Source organism: Magallana gigas, chromosome 10 (assembly GCF_963853765.1).
Source record: "Magallana gigas chromosome 10, xbMagGiga1.1, whole genome shotgun sequence".
Taxonomy (NCBI): domain Eukaryota; kingdom Metazoa; phylum Mollusca; class Bivalvia; order Ostreida; family Ostreidae; genus Magallana; species Magallana gigas.
In genome coordinates, this window is record NC_088862.1 from 9,614,128 (window position 1) to 9,640,677 (window position 26,550).

The 26,550-nt window shown below is 33.9% G+C and overlaps 2 protein-coding genes across 18 annotated transcripts in view; one reads left to right on the plus strand and one right to left on the minus strand.

Moving 5' to 3' along the window:
* The first annotated feature begins 968 nt into the window (after window positions 1-968).
* Window positions 969-21,841, plus strand: LOC105329280 (deleted in azoospermia-like). 5 transcript variants are annotated; one of them, XM_034454619.2, is made up of 13 exons: window positions 969-1,123; window positions 1,654-1,776; window positions 1,961-2,052; window positions 3,116-3,173; window positions 4,870-4,944; window positions 5,242-5,263; window positions 11,480-11,509; window positions 13,444-13,568; window positions 13,672-13,743; window positions 14,739-14,801; window positions 15,598-15,651; window positions 16,209-16,364; window positions 19,022-21,841. In XM_034454619.2, exons 1-13 carry the CDS (start codon window positions 1,121-1,123, stop codon window positions 19,598-19,600), a joined length of 1,452 nt encoding a protein of 483 aa, XP_034310510.2. In that variant the 5' UTR covers window positions 969-1,120; the 3' UTR covers window positions 19,601-21,841. The 5 variants fall into 5 exon arrangements, with proteins under 5 accessions (XP_034310510.2, XP_034310511.2, XP_034310512.2 ...); XM_034454620.2 differs by having other exon boundaries at window positions 13,462-13,568; XM_034454621.2 differs by lacking the exon at window positions 14,739-14,801.
* Window positions 21,842-23,224: 1,383 nt separating this feature from the next.
* LOC105320062 (dynein heavy chain domain-containing protein 1) overlaps window positions 23,225-26,550 on the minus strand; it is a 67,673-nt gene continuing 64,347 nt past the window's right edge. For all 13 annotated transcript variants that reach the window (XM_066074195.1, XM_066074206.1, XM_066074204.1 and 10 more), the window contains 3 exons: window positions 26,139-26,308; window positions 25,230-25,782; window positions 23,225-24,341 (listed from right to left, as the gene is read on the minus strand). In XM_066074195.1, coding sequence (XP_065930267.1) covers window positions 23,994-24,341; window positions 25,230-25,782; window positions 26,139-26,308 — 1,071 coding nt within the window. In that variant the 3' untranslated portion in view covers window positions 23,225-23,993. The remainder of the gene's footprint in view (window positions 24,342-25,229; window positions 25,783-26,138; window positions 26,309-26,550) is intronic.

Here is a 26,550-nt window from a genome sequence, read left to right on the forward strand (position 1 = left end):
TTAGAATCTCATGTTGTCCGCTATTAAAGGCATGCACCGATCTAAAGTGGGGTCGGGTGAGGGGGGGGGTCCGGACCCCCCTTCCCTGGAAAATTCAAATTTATTTAATTCACATAGTGAATAATATGAAAATAGGCCTCCCCTCCCCCTCTCAACATAATTATCCCTCGGACCCCCCCCCCCCCCCCCGAAAAATTTTCTGGATCCGCGCATAAAAGTTTAATTTGTCGATTTGTGGCCAGTTTTTATTTGTCATAAAATCTAAACATACTCTATTGGATTTGTAGATATTTTAAGTTGCATGCACAATCGGCGTGAAGCAATGCATGTATTGTAAGTGATAGGGCCTAGCATGCAAAGAATTTCTGCATTAAATTAATCTGCGATGTCCACGAGAGGAGCAATTGTGAACATATAATATATATCACGGTTGTGTGTGTGGCGATTTCTTGACGTAATCTATCGAACATGGGATTTTAAAGATGCGCGCTTCTATTTCGATCGGTACTATATTCTATAACTACGAGTATGTAGTAGAATATTGTAAGTTAGCAAGCTAAGTTCCACGTGCCATGAATGATAGAGCGATCAAAATTAATATTTCTTACAACCTACTATGTAAGTGTTTACTATTTATTACTGTGGTTCAATAATTATGATGAGAGAGAGAGAAAAAGAGAGAGAGAGAGAGAGTCGAAGAAGGGCACGTGCACGGAGCCATTTGTCGCAGGAGAGACACGAAACGTCACAGTGATGAACACTCATCAGGCGGGAATAGAGTTCTTGGGCGAATCCATCCTTAGGGGGTTACTCGGACTGGAGAAAAATGTTTAAAAGTTGCTTTAGTTTAATTTTTCCTCATTAAAATTACTTCTCAATGAAAATATTTTGACTTTCAATTACCCCTTTTTATACATATAATGATATGCTATGGTAAACTCTTCTGGTTGTTAAGCACCCGAAATTAATCATGTTGTTACCCCTTTCTTATAGACTAACCCGACAGTTCCCCGGCTCATCAAAAAGTTTCGGCTGTTGCCAAAAGATCATCCTTTGGAGGATCTGTGTTGTATTTATATATTTTATATTATTTATCATATAGGACGATTCTCTACACAGCATGGTGAGTAATTAGAAATCTATATTACCAAGGAAAGTTTTTTTTTTATCAAATTAAGAGTTAAGTTGCTGCTGTAGATGAAGATCTAAGAATCGCTGAAACCTGGAACAGATAGCAAGGCATGTCTAAAATTAGCTTATCGTTACAACGCATCAGGTTTCAGTTAGGTACCATTTTTTTGACAGTAAAAGAATGTCTTGTTGACTGGCAGCATGTCTGAAATTATAGGATCACTGAAGATTCAGAGAGATAGAGAGATGACCGGCATCTCGATCAAGGTTGCCGAGCTGATCGTCAAGGTCCTAGGGGGAAAATTCTGTTTTTCCGAATAGCGATTGTCTCCCAAAAAACGTGTACATGTTAACTGCGAAGTTGACGATCGTACACTGGTTAATGGGGATGGGGGGATCTTTAAAGCATGAAGTGACATCTTTTATTTCGAAACTCAACCGTCACTTTATGATTAGAAAAAAGTATGGCAGTTGTTAATAGAGCATCACAACTTTAATGAGTTTTCATGCTTTTTGTTGAAGTCTTCATCAGCCGATGTCTCACCATCTGCGACCCCTTCCTCCACACCCCTATGCAGTACTCATGCACCGAAATATGGCACAGTCATCCCTAATCGCATATTTGTTGGAGGAATTGCAGCTAACGTAAGTCTTGCATGTTTACAAAACGCTGCCTGCCAACTCAAAAAATTGTACTAGTAGGTTTATTTTCTTTGTATGTTGTCTTAATATGTATTTTCACTGGCAAATTTTTTTTATATTACTGAGCAAATTAACTTTTCTGTATGAAAACTAATGCACAAATGAATCTCTTATGGTTGAATTTTAGACATCTGAACAAGAACTGAAGCAGTTTTTTGCTGCTTATGGAGCTGTTAAAGACTCCAAGATCATTGCCGACCGAGCCGGGGTCTCTAAAGGGTAAGTGATTACATAATATAACCTGTGATGTTAAGGAATAAAACACCCCCCTGCCCCCCCCCCCCAAAGATTATCTGTAACTCATACATGTAAGTGCATAAGGTGAATTTTTACTTATTTATTTATAAATTAAAAGTGGTAATGTGCACTGTAAAATCAGATGCATGCGGGCCTGAGAATCAAGGAATTAATTTTTTATAAGCTTATTGAAATAGGCTGTGTTAAAGGAAAAAAATTAAAAAAAATTCCACAACAATTGAATGATCTTTTGCTAATTTTTTGCAATGCTTGGAGCTATTAAGTGGATGAATGCCAAAATTAGGATAAGTTAAAAGCCATGGTAGTACTGAAACAGATACCATAGTGTAAATCAATATTTGAATATTCGTGAGTGCTATTTGATTCGTATTCGAATATTCGTAGATGTCATCTACAAGGTATTAAGCATGTTTGATAGTTTATATTACTAAGTGAGTGTATTTGTAGACTGCTTAGACATGTCAGTTCAAAGGTGACACTTAATGTATGAGAATCCATTGAATTAGGTGCACATTTATTTTTATGCAAATAATATTTATAATTCACACTCGTTCAAAGATTTTAGCAAATTATTTCTTCTTCTAATATGAATCGAAAAATCCAGAATGTTTTTCTCTGTATGGCGTAATCCCTGATTTTACTTTCAATGTAAACAAGTATGGCAGTCATAGATCAGAGTTTGCAAATGGCTTTGTCTTTTGTTTCGTTCAGAGTAAAATGTTCCCAAACAAATGGATGTTAAACATGTGACCGAATGTTGGAATGCTAAATATACATTCGAATATTAGAAATTTACTATTCATTCACGAATATTCGAACATTCGTTTCAGCACTAAGCCATGGATTGAACCTTATAATTCTTAAATACACTTGTAACATATTTGGTAACTTTTTACTAATATTGCAATGGCTTTAAACTTTAACTTGCTTTGTTATCATTGTTAACGGGCAAAATTTTGTGGGCACAATGGGTTGTTTTTGGATTATTTTTTTTTTCAAAATCATATTTTAAAATCTGTTGTAGGTATGGTTTCATAACTTTTGAAAACCAAGAGGATGCAGACAGAATCATTAAAAAAGAGGTTTGTTTAACATTAGGTAATATAAATGTGTAAGTTTTCATTAAAATTCATTTGAATTTTTTTTTAATATTTAACTGGCACTCAACCATAGATAAAATAAAAGTTGACAGTGTTTTAGGAGTTAGAAATAATTATAGAATCTGTGGTGGTAGAATTGAAATCAGAATGGATATACACTTAAAGTTAAATTCAACCGAGGTCTTTCTATTTCATTTGTACAGATCTTATAAATATTACTTCAACATGCAATTATTTATTTGCATTGTCATGAGAAAATAACCTGTCGGTTGTAAACGCGTCATGTTGAGGGTTAAATATATTTTGTACATGTAAGTATGTTTTACAGCAAGTTGGTTTAAAACTGTACCTGAATGTATTGAAATAGAAAAGATGTCTTTATGTGATGTGCAGTAGTATTACTGATATACAGTCAAAACTGCCGAAGCGGCCACCCCTATTAAGCAGTCACCTTTCGTATGCGGTCATTTTAATTCATCCCGATGAAAAATCCTATATAATTGCCCTCTAAAGAGCGGTCACCTGTCTAACACGGTCAGCGGTCATCGTATTTTGATCTGAAACTGTACAGTCGACTTGCATTAGGCGGCCATTTTGGCCGGTCACATGATTTACAACCGGGGATTTTAAACATGGCTTCCGAATGTCGGGTGATAAATGTAAACAATAATTCTACGCTTGAGGCGAGAGAAACCATAATAAATTGATGTATTTATAACACATAATTGGCAGATCAGATACGAATGGGAATCAAGTGAATTGTTTAAACATGTATTAACAATAGCTGTTTTATAAACATGAATGAAATAGGTGTCAAAAATATCCGCGGCGAGGCAAGAGAAAATTGCTTGATTTCATAATATGATTTAAGTTCAGATACGGTCAGTTTAAAACTTAATTGTTGATTTGTATTAAAAATGTTTGTTTTCTATATATACGGTACTCATGAAAATAGTAAGTGTTATAATTGTGAAAAGGTTTTACCACGTTAAGACTTTTTTCAATAATTTTAAAAAACACAAAAATTGCATGTACAATACATTGTTATGTATTTGTACTTATTTGTAAATATAATAGATACTTCAAAACATTTAATAAATTACTATATCTATCATTTTGATACATATTGTTTTATTGTGATAATTATTTTAATAAGATATTTGATGTTGGCAAATTCACAAGTCTCTATTCAAAGGCCACTTCTGTTAAGAGGTCACTTTGGGTGCCTCCCGCAGGTGACTGCTTAATACAAGTTTGACTGTACTGTATAAGGGAAATATTCACCCCTGTTTTATTTTCAACCCCTTTTGCCCTTGATGTCAGCAGGCGAATTTAATACTGGGTGAATTGTCACGAGACAGAGTTATCATTTTTAAACCCCATTGTATTTTCAACCTCGATGTCAGTGGGCAAATGTAAAACTGGGTGAATTGTAACGAAACAGAGTTATATTTTTTATAACATTTTTTTAACATGACTGTGTCTTGGCAAATTTAAAATGGAGTGAAACTGTTTACAAATGTAGAAGGGCTAAAATAAAACGGGGCAAAAATAACCCATGTATACAGTAGGTATTGAGGATTAACTTGTGGTATCTCAGATATAGGTATTGAGGATTAACTTGTGGTATCTCAGATATAGGTATTGAGGATTAACTTGTGGTTATCTCTTGTTGTAGTCGGATAACCTCGTGTTCAAGGAGAGGAAGCTGAACATTGGCCCAGCGGTCCGTAAACAGGTTACCCAGTCTGATGTAAGTAGAGCACACTGTACCATATTATTCTTTGCCTTGAATTTTGATCACCTGATCTGAAAGCTCAAATGTGATTTTCTGTATAGTAGGGCCTGGAAATGTTAAAACAGTTTGTGATTGAACAATATTGGAACACCGTGAGAAATAAATTGTAATACAGTAAACAACTTTGGTAAAATGGCTGATAAACTTCTATTTTGATATAATTATTGTGTATGATAATACACTGTGCCATTCAGTTACTATATATGCTTTCAACTGAATATTTTACTGACCTCATCATATTTTATTTTTCAGCAAGTGTTGCCAAGAGCCTTTGGTAAGTTCTAAAAATTTGGATGTATTGAGTACATATGCCATAAGGTATCGAGACATGCATAATTTGCCTGTATTTTTTGCCTTTTTATCAAGTGGTTACATATGATGCTTGAATTTCCGGGGTCTTTTTGTTTGCCAAAAAGGAAAAGAAAACCAACGTTGATCCTTGCTACATAAAGTTGATGTGAAGTATCCATATTTTTAAGAATATTACTTTTTCCCAATGAAATAAGGACTAGAATCATTAGATAATGATAAGATCAAAGGCAATCTCTATTGTGATAGATCTATGGCAACCTGACATGCTATTAGATGTAGTTCAAGCCATCCAGTAAAGTACAACAAAATTTGCACATACTTATTCCAGTGAATTGAATTGAGTTTTTCTCTGCATAGTATTACCTTAGAAATATGAACTAATTTCCAAGTTGTCTTTGTGTAAATAAAAGCCAATGTTGGTTTCTTATTTTTAGTTGGGCAAAAAAAAAAATATGTGTGTTTCCGGTAACATGTCCCCCAAAATTAGGGTAGGTAGGTAGGCAATTACTTTTTTTTTTTACTTGACTTTTTATTTTTACTTCATATTATATTTAACTGTTTTTTAAGGTAAACTGTATGTGGAAACTCAGGCCTCTCACACCCATTTTTGGTACTGGGACCAGGGCCAATGGATTGGGGAAAATGCGATGTTTTGATAATAATTGGGAATTTTTTTTCTTACTTTATACGTACAGTCCCATGAACAGAAAACTAGGGTACCAGTATACTGATAGGATTTTTTAAAAATTAATAATTTTTTTAAAATTATTTTTAAAACTGGGAACATGTGCGTATAACTATAAGAAGGAAAAAAGTTTATTCATAGAGTGTGATACAGTCAAATTTCTTAATGAAGATGTAAAATTTCCCAAAAGGTTTTTGTGTAATTACTATATATGTCAAATGGCAAAGAAACAGTTTATCAGAATTTTAAAAAAGTTATCTTATTTGTATTAATGTAAAATTTAATTTATTTTTGTATTTATACCTTTTACAAATAAATGTTTTTTTGATTTTGTAAGCTGAATGACAATATTTATAAAATCAGTCTCTGTACTTCTGTGTATTTGGGGTATTAGTCCAACCCTTTGACCCACTTACTAGGATCAGTTTAGACAAACAATTTTATAATAATTTTAACATTTATTGCAGAATTATAAACTATTAACAGCTTATCAACGAACTGTTGTATCAGGATTAAAAGTAATAAACATCGTTTTTCAATTAAACTGTCTCTGAGGAAATTCTGGCCAAGTTACCGATCACAAGAAACAGTTTACAATGCGGTAGTGTTGCACGTCTTCATAGTGTTTTTATGACTGCTGAATATACATGATATATATTTAGAATAAATATGGTTTTCTTTTAGTTACATTATTTTTTTTAGTCAATCTACAATTGGGAAAAACACACTCAATTTTGGGAAAAAAGATGCCTTTTTCACGTTGGGAATTGGGCCGAATATCGGCCCCAATTTAAGAGAATCGAGATGTCTGACACTCTTATAAGCTCTTCTCCTCCCCCAAGAGACACATGAAGAAACATGATAGTGAGCCCCAACATGTGTGCCCTGTGTGTTGTAGAACATTTTATAATAAATGGGAAATGACTCGTCATCTCAATAGAACTCATTTAATGCCTCGAACGTCGATCCTTTGGCTTTGCTTGCTTCAATATTATGAATTTCTCAGTATAAATTCCCCACAGTCAAGTGCCCAGAAAAGCTTTTTATTGCATTAATTTCGGGTGAATGTAGACATTTTTTAACTTAAACCCCATGACAACATGTGATGGATTGGGGTTGCGATACCCGCCATGTTGTCGAGTATCTGCACATGTGAATTTTAAATCTTTCAAACGCTTGAAAAGACGTTTTTTATTCATTTGTTACAAGCGTCTTTTTAACTGTGCGTGTTTTGAAGACAAATTACGGTACATAATCCGGATTTGCAATAAAAAGTGCTAGGGTCGGCGCGTAAAATTAGGGTCGGTCGGGTTACCGGAAACACACATATTTTTTTTTTTGGCCTTGTGTGGATTACTGAAAGTTAAAATTAAATCTCCCAACGCAAAAAATTCTACTGAACTTTCTTCTGCATTCCATTAAGTAAATGATGTTATTAAGGTTTATATAATTTTCATTGGGCTAGTTTCTTGTAAGTTAAAGCAACTGGACTGAAATGACCTTTGTCTGGATTTGCAATATAGGTAAAACGATTGGCCTTTTTTGAGGTCTAAGGTCAGGAACTGATTTTTAATTAATGCCTTGTAAATTGGTTTTTTAGACTTTGATAAGTATAATTAAAATTTGTATTTATGAAACAATTTCTGAAGATTTCAATTTCTTTGAATTCATGTGAATTTCAAAAAATATCATTTGATTCATAGTTAGCTTTACTGCACACTGTTAAGTTCAAAGAAAACACATATATACATTAGTTTTCTTGCTTAGAGACTACAGTGATACAAAACTTGAATTTTTTTCCCCTGAATCTGAATCAACTGTTCATAGAGCATCAAATTGAAAGTTAAATGTACGTGCATATGTTGCTTTTTCATCTATACATATCTGATGGAGAATCAATATTAAATGAAATGTATTTGAATTTTTGATACAAAGTCTTCACAGTCTTTGTACCTGAACTGTGAATTTGGTTGACTGGAATCTTGAGGTCGATATATGACGTTTGTGAGGAAGACAGTTAAAAATCTTATCCCTACAAATCTGGCAGTGTTGGTGTGATAAGTATCAAAATAGTTTTGTTCAGCATTTTGATAAAATTGCCAGACACACATGTGTGGAAGATTAAACTAAGAATGGGCAGGTAAGATCTAATAAATAACTTCACTGAATGCTTCCTTTATAGCAGAAAATGAGTGATTTCTGAATTAAGCCAGGGTTGCAAATAACCACTCGCCCACTCGCAAATGCGAGTAATTTTTACTGTGGGCGACTATTTCTTAAAGATTTAGTTGCCCACATGGCGAGTATAAATTTTTTGGGCAATCAAGCACCAACTTAAATTAAATAGTCACTTTTTGATCGGCAACTTCGTTGGAATTTCCTCCATAAGAGAAGTTAAAGTTGCCCTATATTATGAGTTTACAATCGTTTGAATTAACCCCAAAGGCAATCAAATGATAATGAACTAATTCTGAAGAAGTTTTCACAGCTTCAGTTAACACCTAATTAATAGCTCGAGATTGTCTTATCTTTCGGGGTTATAAATACGGGTGATGCAACACATACTGTGCAACCGATGTTTATTACTTGTAGTGTTGATATTACTATTAGTTGGTAATTTGTAATAAGTTAATAATTCTGTCAAATTAATGCTAAAATAAACATGAAACCGCTTTTTTTGCAGTTATCTTTTTAAAAATAAGATTTTTTATATAACGGTTGTAACTGGGTCAAAAGGTTGGACTAATACCTCAAAAATACACAGTAATACAGAGACTAATTTTATTTGTCATTAAGGTAGCTCGCGGGTTTACCTGCTTGTGAGAAAACCTACCTTGAAAATTTGTCCACGTGATCCATAGGTTTTATAGTTTTATTTCTAAAATTTATTTAAGATTCGTCTGCGCGGTAATAATGTTATCGTGTTTCAAATACAGTGTCATTAATAAAATCAAGCAACGCCATTTCAATGAAATATATAGTAAAATGCACATTTTAACCGAGAAACGCATTACAAAACTATGCTCAAAACTTTTAAACGATTCAGACGAAATTAATCATACTCAACACAAAAACAGAGGAGATAATTATGAATTAATTCATAAAAAAATATCAGTATGTGTTCTCGGCCAATTTTTGGCAAAAAAACTTTAAAGATTTTAAAGATTTCTCAAAACCTTATATTTTCATTACGACGTTAGCCTGACGTCATCATTTCCTTACTTCTTAGAACACCAAAATTGAAATGCATTTATTGACAAGACTAGCTGTTTAACACATTTTATAACATGTAAATGCTTATTAGACATTATTGTGAATGTTATCAAATGCAATTAATGTAAGGCTGTAAAGATACAGAAAATTGCTATTTTTGTTTTTATGGAACTCGGAGTCAATCAATGCAAAAATAAAATGCCAGGCAACTACTGACATTATAAGTAAGAAATCGAATAAAACCAAAAGAAATTTAAGAATTTAATCGGTAGTACAGCATAATTGTACAGATTACGGAAGGTATAATTGTAAAAAAAAAGTTAATGCATACATTCTATTTTAAAAACATGACTTTAAATGGAAGAGTTCTAACGCACACTCATTCTTTATCTTTGTAGAACAAAATGTGACAATGAATGTGACATCTTTAAATTTTCAGCACTTGATATTATAAAATTAATCTTTGTATAAACAGTCATATACCGCATATAAGCTTTTTAAAATATTTTCTTTTATACTTCTAAATATCTCATTTAAAAAAAAATTATGAGTTTACTATGACGGTCAACTCTTTACGTCGATTCCTATTGTGACGTCAGCAAACCCGCGAGCTACGTTAAGCTAACAATTTCAAAACATCTCATCTATAAAATGTATGAATACAAAAAGAATTAAATTTAATAAATTGGATCTAATTCAAATTAATAATGGCACTTTACAATTTTTATTCTACATGTATATATTTTAATATTATAAACTAACTTCATTGTGAATATCAGTGGAGTGGGCCCCTATAAATTTTTGTGGGCTTCTATAACTTGAAAAGTTGGGAGCCCACATGGCCCCTGGGTTTGAAAATGTTATTTGCAACCCTGATTAAGCATTGTGATAGAAAACTCAGCAGGAAAAGTCTGTGTCACAAACTGTTGTGAATTTTTTTCTCTCTAGATACTGGTATGCTGACCACACTCTTTCTTGCAGAGAGCAAAATTCTGAAATAAAAGGGATGGCTAGGCCATCTTGATAAATTTGATGGCCAGGGCTTTATTTAAGAATAAGCAAAGTCTAATGAAGACTGTCTTGATTAAAACTTCATAGGAGATTAGACATGGACTTGGAGTCCATCCAGTTATGGCACTTGATAAAGAGCCTGCCCTCTTAAGGTGGTATGGGACACTTCCATGTTGTGATGTATTGTTTATAGAAATAAAAAATAAAATGAAGTGTAATTTTATAAGTAGTTTCTTTCCCAATATTGCCCCATAACAGAGTGGCGCAGTGGGTTAGAGGTAGTACAGAAATCTGTAAGTCATGAGTTCGAATCCCTGTCGGGGTTTTACTTTTTTTTACCTCTCCAAATATTTTTAAAAGCTATTTTTGGTAAAATATTAGTGTTTTTATTGTAAAATATAAAAAATTCTAAACAAGTGAAAGTATTTAGATTATAATGTACTTTAATCAAAATTAATATCGACAGATGTCCCATACCACCTTAAAGGAGTGACAGAACTTGTTGCGTGGCATCTTCAGGGTGTTGTTGACTTTTTTCAGATGAGCCAGACTGAGGTAGATAACAGCCTTGTTGTTCGGCCTGTCATCATGTTTACTGTTTACTGTTTAGTATTTTGGCACTATTGTTATTTCAGCATGATGGGTGCACAAAACAGGACCAAGTTCTTTAAAATAGAGTTTTAGTGTTTAATAGCGGGTTTTCCCCCCAGAGTTTTCCAAAATTGACCTCCAGTCCACTTGTTTTTGCGGCGATGCCTTTACGAAATATCAGAAATTGAACCACTATAGTGTAATCAGACCAATTGTGTTTTTTTTTCTGAATCATATTTTTTTTAGAAACATGAATAACTTTATGAATGATTTCTGTGGGGGAAATTCTTTGTAGTTGTTGATAACGATGATTTACATTTTGTAATCTCAAATTATTCTGTGCATTTTTCAGTTGAACTACATGGCATTGATTATTCCTGACCTTGTTTCAGAATTTTAACTGTACAGTTGTTTAAATAATACAGAGCATGTTGCAGTCTTTCTCAAAATACAATTAATTTTTCAGTTCTTTTTTTATCCCCCTGATCTTTAAGAATTAAAAACTGATGTTGTTCAGAATTCATTGTGCGACCTAACTTTGTTTGATGGGCATTGTCTCATTTTGGTTGTTACTCAAAAATTTGTGTTCGTAAAAAATTCGGATTCATTTCTTTTGAAAAAGACTGTATAAACTGAGAAGTCACATGACTAATATGACAATGAGAATGTTTGTTTCAGGCGTGGAATCACTGGCCACGGATACCTTAGGTACAAAAATTTAAGATACGTTCAACTAAATGCATGCTCAGCTATGCCTCTAAACCAAAAAAACAAAAACTAAGGAGCTGCACAATCCCATGTCTTGAAATGGCTTGTAACCCGTCATGGAAAGAAACAGGTTTTGGGATTAGAATGCATGTTTGAAAACAAATCGGAAGAGACTTGCCTTTCACTGGTTTGAGTATGTACACGGCAATGGTCAAATACCCAAGTGGTTAGAGTCTTAGTCCTGTACCATTTTGAGTAATATACCTTTGACGTTTGTGATCATTACAAATTTAAGAAATATTTTGGGTACAGATCAGGGTGGTTTTTGTCTAAATTATTGAAACGGTCAGAGATGGTGCTGACTCATATACTTGTAAACCTGAACAAGAGTCGTTAAAAATATTTTGTAGCTTCTTCTTGAATTCTGTTGTTTCCTCTAGGTTTAACCACAACATTTGTCACCAATGAAATAGTCTTATACAAATCATCTATGCCATGTATGCCTGGCTGTTTAAGTTCAATGTTTTAAAATCATAAAATATATTTTTGATAAAAAACTCTTTCTTGAACTTCAAACACTCATTCCTGAACTTCAAAAACCCATTCCTAGACTCCAGAAACTTATTTTTTCAAATTCTAAAAGGACATTTTATGGTTTTGATGCATTTATAATTTTAAATAAAATGGTTTTGATGCATTTGAAATATTTGACTCAAGTGCTGAAGTTGAGTTCATTTTTACCCAGTGTCCTTTATGACCAATGTGACTTTTCTGTGCAATAAAATGTGTTGACCTAGTTATAGGAGGATATGTGTAGACATATCCATTCCAGACACTCTCCATTTGACATATAATTGTATGGTTTTGAGTGATTGTGCAAATTTATTTGTCATAAGCCCCTCATCTTGTTGTATGTGGACATGAGAATTCCAAGAAAAACAGCAGCACACAGCAAAGCTGGCTTTATTTTTTAAGAAAAATTGTAATTTTGCATTTTCATTAGCATTAGCATGGCCATCCATTTCATATTTTGATACTCTCATTTCATATTTTTATACTCTTAACTCATGTCACATTTCTCTACTTCATAGACGGTAAAGTTATCAAACATAAGAGCTAAAATAATTGTTTTGTTTGGTTGTGTCTGTTACTTGACAAGCTTTCACAGTGATAATTTTCATGATTTTATGTTAAATGGTTTGAGTTTTCAACATTCTAGATGATTTTCTGTCCACAATGTTAGTTCATCATGTTCATTCCATTTTTACATTTTCATCATGTTTTTTACAACTTTTTCTTTTAAAAAACATAAAGGTTTATAGAGAACAATGAGATTTTAGATTGAAGGAATAATAGTTGGTTTTTGAAGAAAGTGTTTCAGTGAATCTTTTTCAATACTCATCTGTCCATTCTATCTAGAAGGCACACAAGTAACGAAGCAAAAAAAAAAAGAGAATCTTGCATGGTGTGATGAATGCTAATTTGTGCATTGGTTTTATGTTCTTGTGATATGGTAGATATAATCAGTTATAACAGAATGGTTATGTGATGATTAATATTCACATTGGCACTCACTTGTAATGCCACTTCACAGGCATTGTCACTAACTTGTAATGTCACTTCACAGATTGATGTGGTGCACCTTGCATTGAAACACAAGCAATTACAACAGCATGGTCAAATTTATCAAAACTGCACCAGATATATTTTTACAAGAAATGCAAAGTATTTTAGATTGAAAAAGGAACCCTAATATTCATCATTTTAAAAAAAAAGGAGTATTGAAATTCTCTTTAAAAGAAAGATAATTCCCTCATTGTCTGAAAGGGATATCTTTGGAAATCTTTTAGTTGGTTTTATGTTGAACACTGGTAAGAAAGAATATCTTTTTGATGTAAAACTCCAGCATGACTTCAACGTCCCCTGTTTTGTAGATGCCTCTATTCCTGCAGGAACTGTACTGTTGGCCAATGGAGTGCCTTACACATATCAAAATGGAATGGCTATATTCCACGCCCCTGAGGGAGGCTATCCAATCGCCCAGCCACAGATAAGTTCAGTAAGTGATTAACACAGATGATGCATTGGATACAAGTTCTGCACTTATCTACAGGCTTGAGGAGGAAGAAGACATAATGTTAATCAGTGATCGATCTTTTCAGGCATCACTGTCGGCTATGATGGTCCCTCAGACGCCAACAATGTATCTAGCTCCTCAATATACATACCCTCCAGTAAGTGTCAAATTGCTTATCAATATTCTTCCTGTTAAAAAATCCTCCATCTTTTCTTGTTAATAACTTTATTGGCTTTGATTTTCAAACATTGTTGTTTGAGGTACTTCACTACACCAAGACTTATACTTTTTAAGACACTAAGTCACAAGTACGCGATTTAAATGTTTTGTTAAACTGTTTATATCAATCGATTCAGATGTATATGGTAATAGCTCAGTAGTTAAAGTATCAGGCCTGTGATTTGCAGGTTATGAGTTCAAATCCGCGTGGGGCTTTTGTTCATGTTTACGGAATGAAATTTTTGAAAATATCATTTTTTATCTAAAATTGCACATTTTTTCGCCTATTTGACACATATACTGCTTATCATCATGCTATCTATCATAATCAAGTAATTTTCTGCTGATTTGAGAAACTATTTCAGGGTGTAGTGAGGCACCTTAATTGCTTATCATTTTTTTTTTTGTGAAAAAGAGGGTTTTGTTAAGTCTCAATGAAAGGTGGAAGGTTTAATCAGTAAAGAAGTATCTTTAAGGCTCATGAAATAATTCATCAAAGCCAATTAACATTAACTCGCAATAATATCTGATGTAACCATTGAATGATCAGTCCCTGTTTTCACACGACATCACGAAACGGGTGTGCTTGATGCAAAATTTTCTGTTCTGCATTATTTTTACAAGCACTATGGTGCAAACATCTCTAACAAACTATATCATGGTCATACTTTTTGCATGTTAATGATTATTTTAATGAATTAAAGGATTTTAAGAAATTGTTATTATTCAAAAATATCGAAGGAGATGTTACTAGTAGAAAAGGGAAAGGTGATTTATATAAATGAATTTAAATGGCAAAAAATGATTGGGTCTCTAGTTACAAAAAAAAATATGAAATCTACATGTAACATTAGTTTGGCAAGATAAGAATTACAATATGATATTGTTTATTCTTACAAGTTATTTCTTCTTCCTCATCAATTCTTTATACAGTTGGGCTTTGATAATTCAGAAGCCAAACATCAAGATACCACAACATCCAGGCAATATTATATGGTAACTTTTTTTTCAGACAATTTAAAAAACAATTTAGGAAATTTCAGTATGGATATTTGTCATTTCCTACAACCAAATTGACTAGATTTTTTCTCTATAATCCACTGTTCACGCGGAGAACTTGATTAAACAAAAAGCTGTCATAAATTCATAGATACACAATTTCCCTTTTCATCTTAAACTACCGCCATGTTAAAACTTGATATATCTTGGAATACTGCCTTTAGTTCTTTATTGTAAAGCTGATCGCTACACACCTGCGTATAAGGGTGAGAGCGCTATGTATGCATTGTTGCATTCATTTATTTATTCTCTCATATTACATTAGAAACAGTCATTCTGAAGAAAATATGACAGTATGTTGTTGCATTCTAGGGATTATGGAATTAAAAACCAAAATATATTTCAAAAAACCTTAATATATCAGAACTTTTCTGTGTGTTGTTGCACAAGCTATTAACTGTAGTGAAATTGCAGCACATGATAAAATAAACTCTTAATATTGATATTGATAAATATCGATTAAAGATAAAGTGTCAGCATTTACAGTATATATATGGCACACTCTTTGAAAGCTGCGCAAGTGTTTTATTTATGCATGCAAATACAACCATTTCCTGTGAAGACAATTCAGATTTTTTGTCCATTATTGCTTAAAGATGTCTTACGATGCTATTTCCACAAATTATCAACATGATTTTGAAACTTTAAGCTATGCTATAATAAAGCTTGTAATGTTTTTCCAGAAAATTACATTTTACATGCATTTTACTGTAGAGTATGTTTTGTATTGTAGACTACCCCACAATGGACCTCCCCCAGTGGACAGTGGAGATGGACCACACCGCAGGTACTGTGTTATGGATTATTTTCGCCCTTCACTTGCAAATGGTTTCGCCCTGTCTTGAATTCACCCAAAGAAAGATTTTTTAACATGTTTAAAAAGAAATATTTGAGACATGGATATTCAATCAGTCTTAGATTTACCCAATGATGATTGCCCTTTCTTGAATCACCCAAACAAAGTATTATTTAAAGAGAGAAAATATGACGCATGAATATTTGGTCAGTCTTAAATTTGCCCCCTGTAAATGAGGGCGAAAAAACAAAAGCGAATGTTTTCTGTATACCGCAGTATGATAATTAAGTTACTTATTAGAATGAAATCTTCCTAAAAGATCATGAATTATATTTATAAAAAAAAATGCAGAGGTATCTGGAAAACTTGTGTTAATAAAAAAGATGATGAATAGAATGTTCAACAATGAATTACCAGTGTAATAAAACAAACAAAAATATTGGGAAAAAATGAGGTCCTTGGAAATGAATATGGATAAAATTTAAAAGTATAATTTATGTTAATGATAAAAAACGTATTCAGAGCTGGTATTAATTCTGATGTGACAGAGCCCTCAGCAGGCGGTGACAGGATCCCCAGGCTACATCTATGCCACCACCATGCATAGCCCTCCTGAGCTGATGTATGCCCAGGCCCCACCTCACGGCTACCCCACAGAGCACGGGGAACCGGGCTTGATGTCTGATGGCCAGCAAGCAGTCGAGGTAATTGCCCCCTACATGTAGGCCTAAGTCTGTGGTTAGATTTACTTGACAATCGGTCATCAACGGCCATTTGCCATTATTGATGATGGGGATATGCTTTGTACACAGTTTGTTTTTGGGCTTTAAAATGAAAGTTGATGGGGTGGATTTTCTACAAAGCCAAATTTAAGACAGACATGTAAAGTGATTGCTGGCTCCTTTTAGCGATATGGGGCCGTATGAATCCTTGGGCCTTCATATATATATATTTTATTGATATTATATTGTTGTAGAAAAAGAGCTGTCTTTTATACAAAGCACTGATCATTCCATTCTTACTTGTTGTGAATTGTTTTGTTTTTCTAAGAATTTTTTTTTTACATGACTGCGTGATGTGAACTTTAGCCTAACTTAAGTGTATAAAGTATTTGCACCTCATCTTTGGCCATTATGAAAGTTCATAAGGCTTCCCATTCCAGAGATTTTATCATTTTTGCTCTTGCTATAAAGCCACAGAAGTACTGTAATTCAAACTGTTTAGTTAAATTATTCAGCTGACATAATAACCTTGACAAGTGTGATGTTGTGTTGTTTCAGCATATATTCATAATCATTTAGCTGTCAGCATGCTGTAGTCTTTGTATGAAATGCTGCATCTCTGCTGTAGAAATTAGACTAAAGAGTGCATGTATTCAAAGTTCTGCATTAAATGATTGCTGTAAAAAAACTAAAATGCACCGATAGTAGTAGAAGATTCGTGCATTGGAAGTAGATTTTTTTCTTCTAAATTAACATAAAAAGTAACAAAGCATTACTTTGTCCCCAGCTCTTAAGCAGGTACATCCTTGATGCAGCATTGAGAGTTGCGTGCAGGTCTAATTGTGACAAATATAAAATAACTATGTAGAAGTGCATGCAGAGTTCAAAGATTTCTTTGAAACCAATAGCATAATGAAGAAGACTTGGAGTTTGAGCTTGTTTTGTAGATGGAGGAAACGGCCACACCCAACTACCTGCTGGCTTACCCCTCAGCTTCACTGCCCGCATCGGCTCTCACCTACCGCATAGTTAGCCCCTCCACTGCTGTCCTCAAGAAGTAGTCCCTGCCCTTCACCCACCCAACTCCAGCTCAAAGGGACTTTATTGTCCTCCATGTCTGCATGCTGGTTTTCTTTTGGAAGAATGACCTCAGTGAATCAAATTTCAAAGCATGCTTAACTATAATATAAAAACCAAAAAAACCAATTAAAAAAAAAATTTAAAAAGCCAAAAAAAAACCCCATGAAAAATACCAAAAAACAAAATAAAAAGCATGTTTTGGAGATTGTGATGAGGGTGTTTGTATGTATTATAATGATAAGGCACTATACTTCTTATCTGAGAGGTAAAAGTGAAGTGAAAAGTTTTTTTTGAGAGAGCTTAAAGTGTAGTGAAAACTAAACAGAAGGACATAAATTTGGAACAAGAATTTTTTGCCTAGTAATTCCAATTGTTAAAGTGGTCTTTAATATTATGTTATGATTATTGAATTTTTAATGGAAGAACTGAAATTTTAGGAATTTTAGGGTGAGGACCAGCTGGCTTGGATAGTTTATCATTATATATATGCTTTCTAATTACATCTTGTTTTTATTATTAAAAATAAAAATCAAAGAAAAAATCATGATTTTAATGCATGTAGAAGAAAGATCAATTTTTATTGGGCTGTTTGGTGTAAAATGATTTTGACTGTGTGTAGCATCCAGTGGTGGTTGTTGTGTTTGTGCAAACCTTGCTGACAAAGTGAAACATCTTACTGTTGTGTTTGAAAATTCTATGTTCATAGTTGTATGATCATAATAATAACATCAGTACTTTCTATGACAACATTGGTACTTTCTGTTCATGGTGTGCAAAAAAGTGGGGAGAGGGGGTAGAGAAATTTTTTTTCCAGAAAAGTAATTGTAAAGAATCAACTGTCAGTAGCAATTTTCAATTTGTGTCTTTTTCGCAGTATATTCAAATTGTATAAAATAATTCATTCGTCTTTGAAATTAACTTGACTGTTAGTTAAAGATTTTTTTTTTTATTGTATGTCTTTCTCTTTTATTGTTGGCACAAGACTTGTTTTCCTTCTTCATCACACTTGTTGAGTGAGTTATGTTTTGCTGAAGTTTCAATTTTATCTTTGATTTTACAAAAACCCAAATACACATTTTCCATCATTGCTCCTTTCAATTGCTTATATTGATATTTCATTTTTTGTTTTTCCTTGTTCATATTTACAATGTTATTTCATATTAATGTGTAACTTCCTTTAAACCAAACATCTTTGATAAATGAGATCTATTAAATGGTGAAACATCTTTAAAAATTGCCAAAACACAAGGGCTAAAGGAAGAGGGAGATGGGATTTTTGAGCAGAGGCAAATATTTGCTACATTGGCATGTTTTTATTATCTTATTTGTTAAGAAACAATATGGTTTAACAATGCATGCTAGTAGAGTACATGTATAACCAAACAATGCAGGTTTTGTAAAATTCATGGAAATTTGCTCAAGAAAGATAAAACTGCTTGTAGTTTGGAAACAGTCTGCAATGATTTTATTAAAATTTTTAAAAGTGATAAAATCCTGGATTGTTTTGAAGTGTTTAGCTTGGTTAGTGCATGTTATTGTTGAAAACCCACTTATTTCAGGCAAGTTATCTACCCAAACCAATTGAGTCGTCCATTCTGACTGCCCATCCTTACCTCACAGACACTGTGGCCACCACCGAGTCCAAAGAACTCCTGCCTCCCAGCTCTTCTCAGACTGGTATAGGGGCCCAAACGGGGCTTCAACCACTGACGCTGCCTATTAGCTCAGTAGCGAGCTTGGTCTCTGAGCCAGGCAAACCATCGTCTATTTTTACTAGGCCTTTGTATATGAACAGTCCATCTTCGCAGTATGTAGGGGGTGCATATCAAAGTTTAATGCCGTATGCTTCCCCTTCTGTAGCCTCCCAGGGGGCAGTCACTTTTCCCTCGGTGTCTGCCTCCGTTGCCCCTTACCACAAAAAGGGTGGCCCCACTTCAGTGCTCCGTCGTCGTTACAATTCAAACCCTGCTTTTTTAGTTAAACACGGCCACAAAATGCAACAAGTCATGATGCCAACTAAAGCCATTACAGCTAATGGTCACCTTACCTATTTACACAGTGATTGTAGCGCAGTAGGCGACATGTCCTCTGAGACAAAACACTCAATATTAACCCCTCCCCCTACCCCAGATGTGTAAAGAACACAAGTTTCTTTTTAGCACTAGACAGTTTTGTTGCCAAGTTTGAATGTTTTGTTCTTGTTATTTGTTTTTAATTTCTTTATCAAAAAAATTGTTTGGTTGTAAATGGAAACATGGCAGTTAATTCGTTGTTGGGAAAGATTTATTTTTTAATTGTGGGTGATGATTTTGTTTTATGCTTGTAAATAACTGTATCCTAGTATTCAGGTAAAAGTGAATGTCGGGAAGTAAAAGTGAAAGTCGTAAAGTAACAACGGGTGATGTGTGTTTTGTCAGCAAGGTTTGCAAAGTATGTCGTTAATGCTTTTAGTACTTAATGTCTATACTTGGTATTGTCTCATTTTATGGATTGTATGTTCAGATTGGGGATAAGTTCATATATTTACATTGCACGTGTTTGAAAAAGATGGAGCAGTAGTGTGTGCCATAGGTATAATTTGATTATTTGGACATGAAAATATTTAGTGTAGTACTGTATCAGAATTTGCAATTATACTAAATGCCATTTATACCTTAGCATAATATCCTAGCATACATATGCATGCTTAAGAAAATTCAGCTTTTTGGAATGTAGTTTTAGATGTAAAAGAATGCATCAATACAATAGTTTATATTTTTTATCCCACATTCTGTAGTTTTTTGCATGCAAAATATTTTGTCAAGGTTATTTGTCCAAGTATTGGAATTTTTAAATCATCAGAAAAAGAAGAATTCTTTTGCTGAGTTAAAAACAGATGATAGATTAAACTTGTATTTTTTTTCCCATTCAAAAAACAGATTTAACAAGCATGATAATGAGAGTAGATTAAGAAAAAAAACCTTTGTTGTTAGATGATATAGCCACAGTTGATTGTAGAATTTCCAAGATCTGTTTTAAATATTTAGATGTTTTAGATTGTGTAATCACTGTTTATGGTGTATATTAATATTTTTCAGTATACTACATGTATTTACTTTGTTGAAAACTATTTCCTGCCTATTTTGTTGCCTTTTTTTCTACTGTAAAAATATAGTAATAAGAAGAAAACAGTATGTTTTGATATTGTATTTATATATCCCTGTTGCCTCACTGTAATCGTGTTATATTTAAGACCTTTATCTAGTTACACTGTGGTTTCTAAATCATTCCATGCTTTTTGTTTTGCCGTTTATGAATATTCTGTGGGTTTTTTTCTCCCTTTATTTTAAAAAGATATTCATATAGATAAGACTCTTTGTTTCCCAACTGCTCTTGTATATTTGAAAGCTGCATTGGCATTCTTTTGATGTCCGTAGGGGAATTGAAATTTGTCTTAGCAAAATTTAGTGCTTTTCGAGTTGTTGGTTTTCTATCCCCTTGTAGAAAGATTGATGTATATGATATGTTTTACTGTAGATGGCATTCTGCTAGTTTCTCATTGTAAAATGTTGCTATATTGTACATAAAGTGAGACATAATTGAATATGTAGCTCCCTCGATTACATGTGTTTGTTTAGAAGATGCTGTAAACTAACTTTTATTCGTGGGCGAAAAATTTCCGCGAGGTTTTTCGAGAGCCTCATTGTCACTGTCGGTAAGTCCTTATTGTGTGGTTGTTATTGAAACACATGTGTAGGTAAGACTTGTTCATAAAGTTAGTTAACACGCACCAATTTATCTTAGGAAATGGTTACATAAAGTCGTGGCGATTAAGGTTTGGTTTACAACTAGTTCTCTCTGTATGTTTAATGTGTCATGATGTCTCTGTTATCGTGACACACAATCAAACCATGACATTCATATAAAAAAAAAATCAGACTACTTCACCTTGACCATTTTGTACATGCATCATTTCATTTGTGTAGTTCATGCAACTTTTATTTCTGCCTATTAAAGAAATATGTAAATCCAAGCAGATGAAAATGCAGCAAACATACTTGATGCCATGAACGAAGGATATACAAGGTTTATTTTTTCATATATGAAGGAAGTGTTCCTTAGATCTATTGTTTAATATGTAACTTGCATGTAATCTTTTTTTTTTTTTTTTTTGTGCGTGGTGAATTTTCATATCAAGTTTTCTTGGGATAAAATGTACACTTTTGGTATTTTTTCTTCAAAAATTGGATTTATAAGAAACATGTAAATTTCGAAGTGTTCTACAGTGTTTTGATTAAATTGCTGATCCTCTATCTCTCATGTTTTAACTATGGAAAGGATCCACAAATTGTAATATGTCGTTTGAATACCAAATAAAACATTTGCAAATTGTAATACAAGTGTGTGGTTTAGATTTCCATTACTCAACTTTATAGAATTAGGGATGTGTAACAAAACTTCATTGAGTGCAAACGCATCTGGACCTGCTTATGGACTTGAAAGACTTGGATGTTGAATCTAGGCCATGAACTTTAGATGCTGTAGGAGAATAAGGGTTTTGGAGAAGGTTAAAGTTTTTGGTGCATGTGCCCTTAGACAGGCATTTCTAAGTTATTACTTGTCCTAACTTCACCAAACTTGCATGGATGGTGCGTCTTGTGATACTTAGGCGCCTGACAGGCTTGAATGCTGAATCTGAGCCATAGGTTTTGCTATGCAAGTTTGAAATAGTACTATAATCAATTGTGACCTGTTCCAAAAAACTAAACCTCCTCCAGCATTTGAAACCTATGGCTCTGATTCAGCATCCTTGGCTGTAGAGTGCATCAGAATTACAAGATGCATCTTCGATTCAAATTTTTTACCAATAATAACTAAGATTTGCCTTTTAAAGGACACCTGCTTGAACACTTTCACCAGCTCTAAAAACCTTATCCTCATCCAGCATCCAAAACTTGTGCTCAAATTTAGCATTCAAGCCTGTCAAGTGCATCAGTATCATAAGACGCACTGTCTATGCGAGTTTGGTGAAGTTAGGACCAGTAATAACCAAGATATGATCATCAGAGTGCACCTGTTAAAAAACTTCAGCTTCAAAAACCTTGACCTCATTCAGCATCCGAAACCAATGGCTCGCATTCAGCATTCAAGCCTATCTGGTGCATCAGTATCGTAAGACGCACCATCCTTGCAAGTTTTGTGAAGTAAGGACAAGTAGTAACTTTAAAAAATCGCTGTCGAAGGGCAACTGCACCAAAAATTAACCTGCTCCAAAAACCTTATCCTCCTACTGCATCTATAATTCATGGCCCAGATTAAGTAGGTCCAGATGCATTATCCATGCAAGTTTCAATACGATTTGTGGATTGTGCAAGGTACTCGGAGTGACTTCCGAATGGAGAAAAGATCTCGGGTTACATAGTAACTCCTTATATGGGTGGACAAGGTCTGGCAGCAGGCTGGGCTTACTGACAACATTCCCCATTATGAATCTCCATAAGAATTTGGTTTTCGTTCCTGTGAATTTTTCCGAGTAAAAAAGATAATGTGTAAAATTATCTTGGAAATTTTCCCTTTCATTTATTTCGATTGCTATGTGACACTATTCATATTAAAAATCGTCCAAATGTGCTGCATAATAAATATCTTGGGACAGACTATAGATAGCATTAGATGGCATTTTTCTTTTGTCATGGTATGCTATTGATCATTTACTACCGCAGTACAGGCAACAGAGTATCAAATCTAGTTATTGTTCACGTTTTTTTCAAACTGAGGAAAAGATCATTTAATATTTTTTTATTTGGAACAAATTCATAGCACGTGAACAAATAAATAAAGTGTTGTACACTCAGCAGTTCAATATATATTCATCCATGCAAAAAAGGCACATTCAATCCGAGAAAATTATATACCATATGCAATACTGCCAATATGCCACACATTAGAAATTTTAAAACTACTTTCTCAGCAGGATTTTCTTGGCACTTTACAGCAAGGGTCTTGATTTACTTAATTTGCATATTCATTTTGGTCGTGAAATGCAAAAAAATTACCAATACAATTTGATGTAGCACAACAATCAAGAGAAAAGGTATACACTAAAATCACAAAAATGTCTATATCACAGTCTAACAGATGCTTAAAACATCACAAGAAATAATATAAAAAATGCACCAGTCTCTGGTGCAGCCATCTTCGCAATCACATATCATAAGACACTGATAATCAATACTGATGCGTGTTTGAACTTACTGTTTCGTAAATTGGTAGAGAATGGTTTGGTGCGCCATAATGCTGAACAGAAATAAGATACAGGCAAAGGCCATAAAAATTCAACGTTATCCATAGATAATAAGGTTTTGCACACATATCACAATTGGGGGAAAATTAACAGTATATCAATAAATTATATTATACAACTGTCATGTATATTGTCAACAAGCCTACATATCACATTAATAGGAATTGTAAAACCATCTCTCATGCATTTAAGATGGGTGTAACGGAGTGTTCTGTAACAACAACAAAATTCACTTAGTTGATTTGGGTTCAAACAGTAGTGGCTAGGAATACCCTGTTCTGGTGCCAGACGGTTGGGTCAATGAGAGTGGGAAGTGGTAGCTCCGTTACCATGGCAGCATGACTGTGGCACCGGTGGTCCGCGGAGCAATACAAGGGAGACAAATACTGTTGATGCTTGACAGGAACCCTGGACGGAGAACTGATATCGTACGGCTTGAGCCAAATGACGGGCATGTCCTGGAAACTCTGTTTGTCGGAAGCTCCAGACATCAACATTCCTCGAGCTGTATCCCAGAGGGCATTGTACAGTCGTAGGCCGGTGATGAAGATTCCATCTTTGGGTGGAACAGAGGGATGGAGTCCTGCTGGCATCACCTGATGAAAATAGAAATCAAGGTAATATTACCTGTCATAATGACCTTTAACATTGTAAAATAGAAATTAAGGTAAAATTTGGTGCCCTGTTATTGTAAACGTTGACATTAATACTTGAAATACAGGGATTGGTATTTTTCCATACAGGCATAGGGAAAATTCTAGTTTTAATGGAAAATTTTTCATTAATCTGGAAAGAAATGTGTACTATTTGTAGAACTAAATGTACATACTACTAAAAAATTAAACTTTTACCCTAAAGAACTATATATGATATAAGTCAAATTTGGCCCCCAAAATTCGCTATTTTTAAAATGATTCAGGTACATTAATTTGTTGTGTTATTTTATAAAAGAGTTGATATGAAATATGTTTTTCACTTATTTGTTTGATTAATATGCACTCATTGGCAGTATATGACTTCAGAAGTGACGCTATTTTTATGATTCAATCAAAATCAACCAAAAATTTACATTTTTCTGATCTTTTTTCGAATGGGAAATATAGAGCGACTCTTTGAACAAAAAAAGAACTTTTTGTCACTTATAAGTATTGGAAAGATACATCTTTGGTGAAAATAGTTTGTTTGTTCAAGTAGTCGCTCAATGTTTCCTTAAAGAAAAACTGCCTCAAAACAAGCCGTTTTATGCTAAAAATGAGAAAATGGCGGGAAAAGGTAAACTTTAAGATGTCATATTTTTAAATTGTGGGCACTGAAATCAAAATGAAAATTATGAAAAAACTTCAAATGTATATTTGAACAAATAAAACAAAGAATTACCGTAAAATGACAATGTTCATTTTAGGGGGCAATTTTAGGCTCAAACCATATATAGTCCTTTGTTGCTAATATATGATTTAAAGTGTGTATTAAAAATTATTTCTTACCTGAACCTCAAGTTGAATGAAGTTGACCTCCTTGAAATGTTTACGAGCATACTGATGTTTCACAGCCTCAAAGAAGCGATCAGGCCGGAGGAAACTGGCGACATTGTACACACCAGGCCTCTCTGAGACATAGGTAGAGATAGTATTAAGACGAGTGGGAAGTTCCTTTATCCACTGACTCAAACAGATGCATGATGGGAAGGTCAGCGATAACCAAGCCTTGGGAACCTGGTCCGAGTTCAGACCCAGAATAACCCCCTGAAGTGTCTGAGGGGCCACAGTCTCCCCTTTACTGGCTCTCTGTACAACAGTCAGGTCAGAATGCAGTTTCTCCAACAGTCTCTTGTAGCCTTCAACCTCAAAGTGAATAAATGCGTCCACCGGGCTGACGTGGTTTTTGTGGGTGTCGGGGAGTTTGGGTAATTTCTGCACTGCAGCCCACACCATTGGAAACACCGAGTCTGGGGTCAAAGTTAGAGATTCGTCAGCCACGGTCACTCGTGTGAACAGTTCTGGAGCACCTATCACTTGTACAATATCTTTTGACATAGCCCTATAAAGGAAGAAAAAATTTAGTTAACTTGTCCAAGGGCAAAAAATCTCAAAACGTCTATTTCAACAACAATTGAATTCTATAATTCATCATTCATTACACTATAATACATCATATATCATGATATATGTTTGAACTTTTTTTTATAAACAAAGTATCAAGTTCTGTTACGGTAGGTAAAAAAGAAGCGACAAAAAATAAATTACATATTCGTGATGTGTAAAACATAATCAAAATTACAATTATGACATGGCTTTCCAGGAGCCGGAGAAATTCTTGAAACTTTTTAAACTTTGGTCATATCATATCAATCAATCCTTTAAAATTTAAAAATTGATTTAAATTACAGTTAATACCTGCTATATCTAGCTATTATATTAGCATCAGCAGCATCTGACAATCCATAGGTCTTGGCTGTTACATCCCCCATCGCTTCTACTGCTTTCTTCAGATTGAAATTCTCGTCAGCAAATTTCAGGAGGTCTGATAGCAAGGTATTGATGGGGCAATCTGATGCTGGTATTTTCTGGAAAATTATTATGAATCTTTGTTTAATATTGTGATAATCTAATGCTTTATTGTTGCAGCAGAAGAGTTATGGTCTAAAACAGTGCAAATCTAAGCAGATGCTCTCTACATTCTGATGAATGTTAAATACATGTGAAATACTTCCACTTTCAATATTTTCAAGTGAAAAGGTAAATAAGTCATATGAAGAGGCTTATTTTAAAAATGAATTCCAATAGTTAATGAATGATGCCAAACATG

Coding starts and splice junctions, on each gene's coding strand:
- LOC105329280 (XM_034454619.2), top strand. Junction 5,264..11,479: donor AGTGTTGCCAAGAGCCTTTG/GTAAGTTCTAAA, acceptor TGTTTGTTTCAG/GCGTGGAATCACTGGCCACG. Junction 14,802..15,597: donor CATCCAGGCAATATTATATG/GTAACTTTTTTT, acceptor TTTGTATTGTAG/ACTACCCCACAATGGACCTC.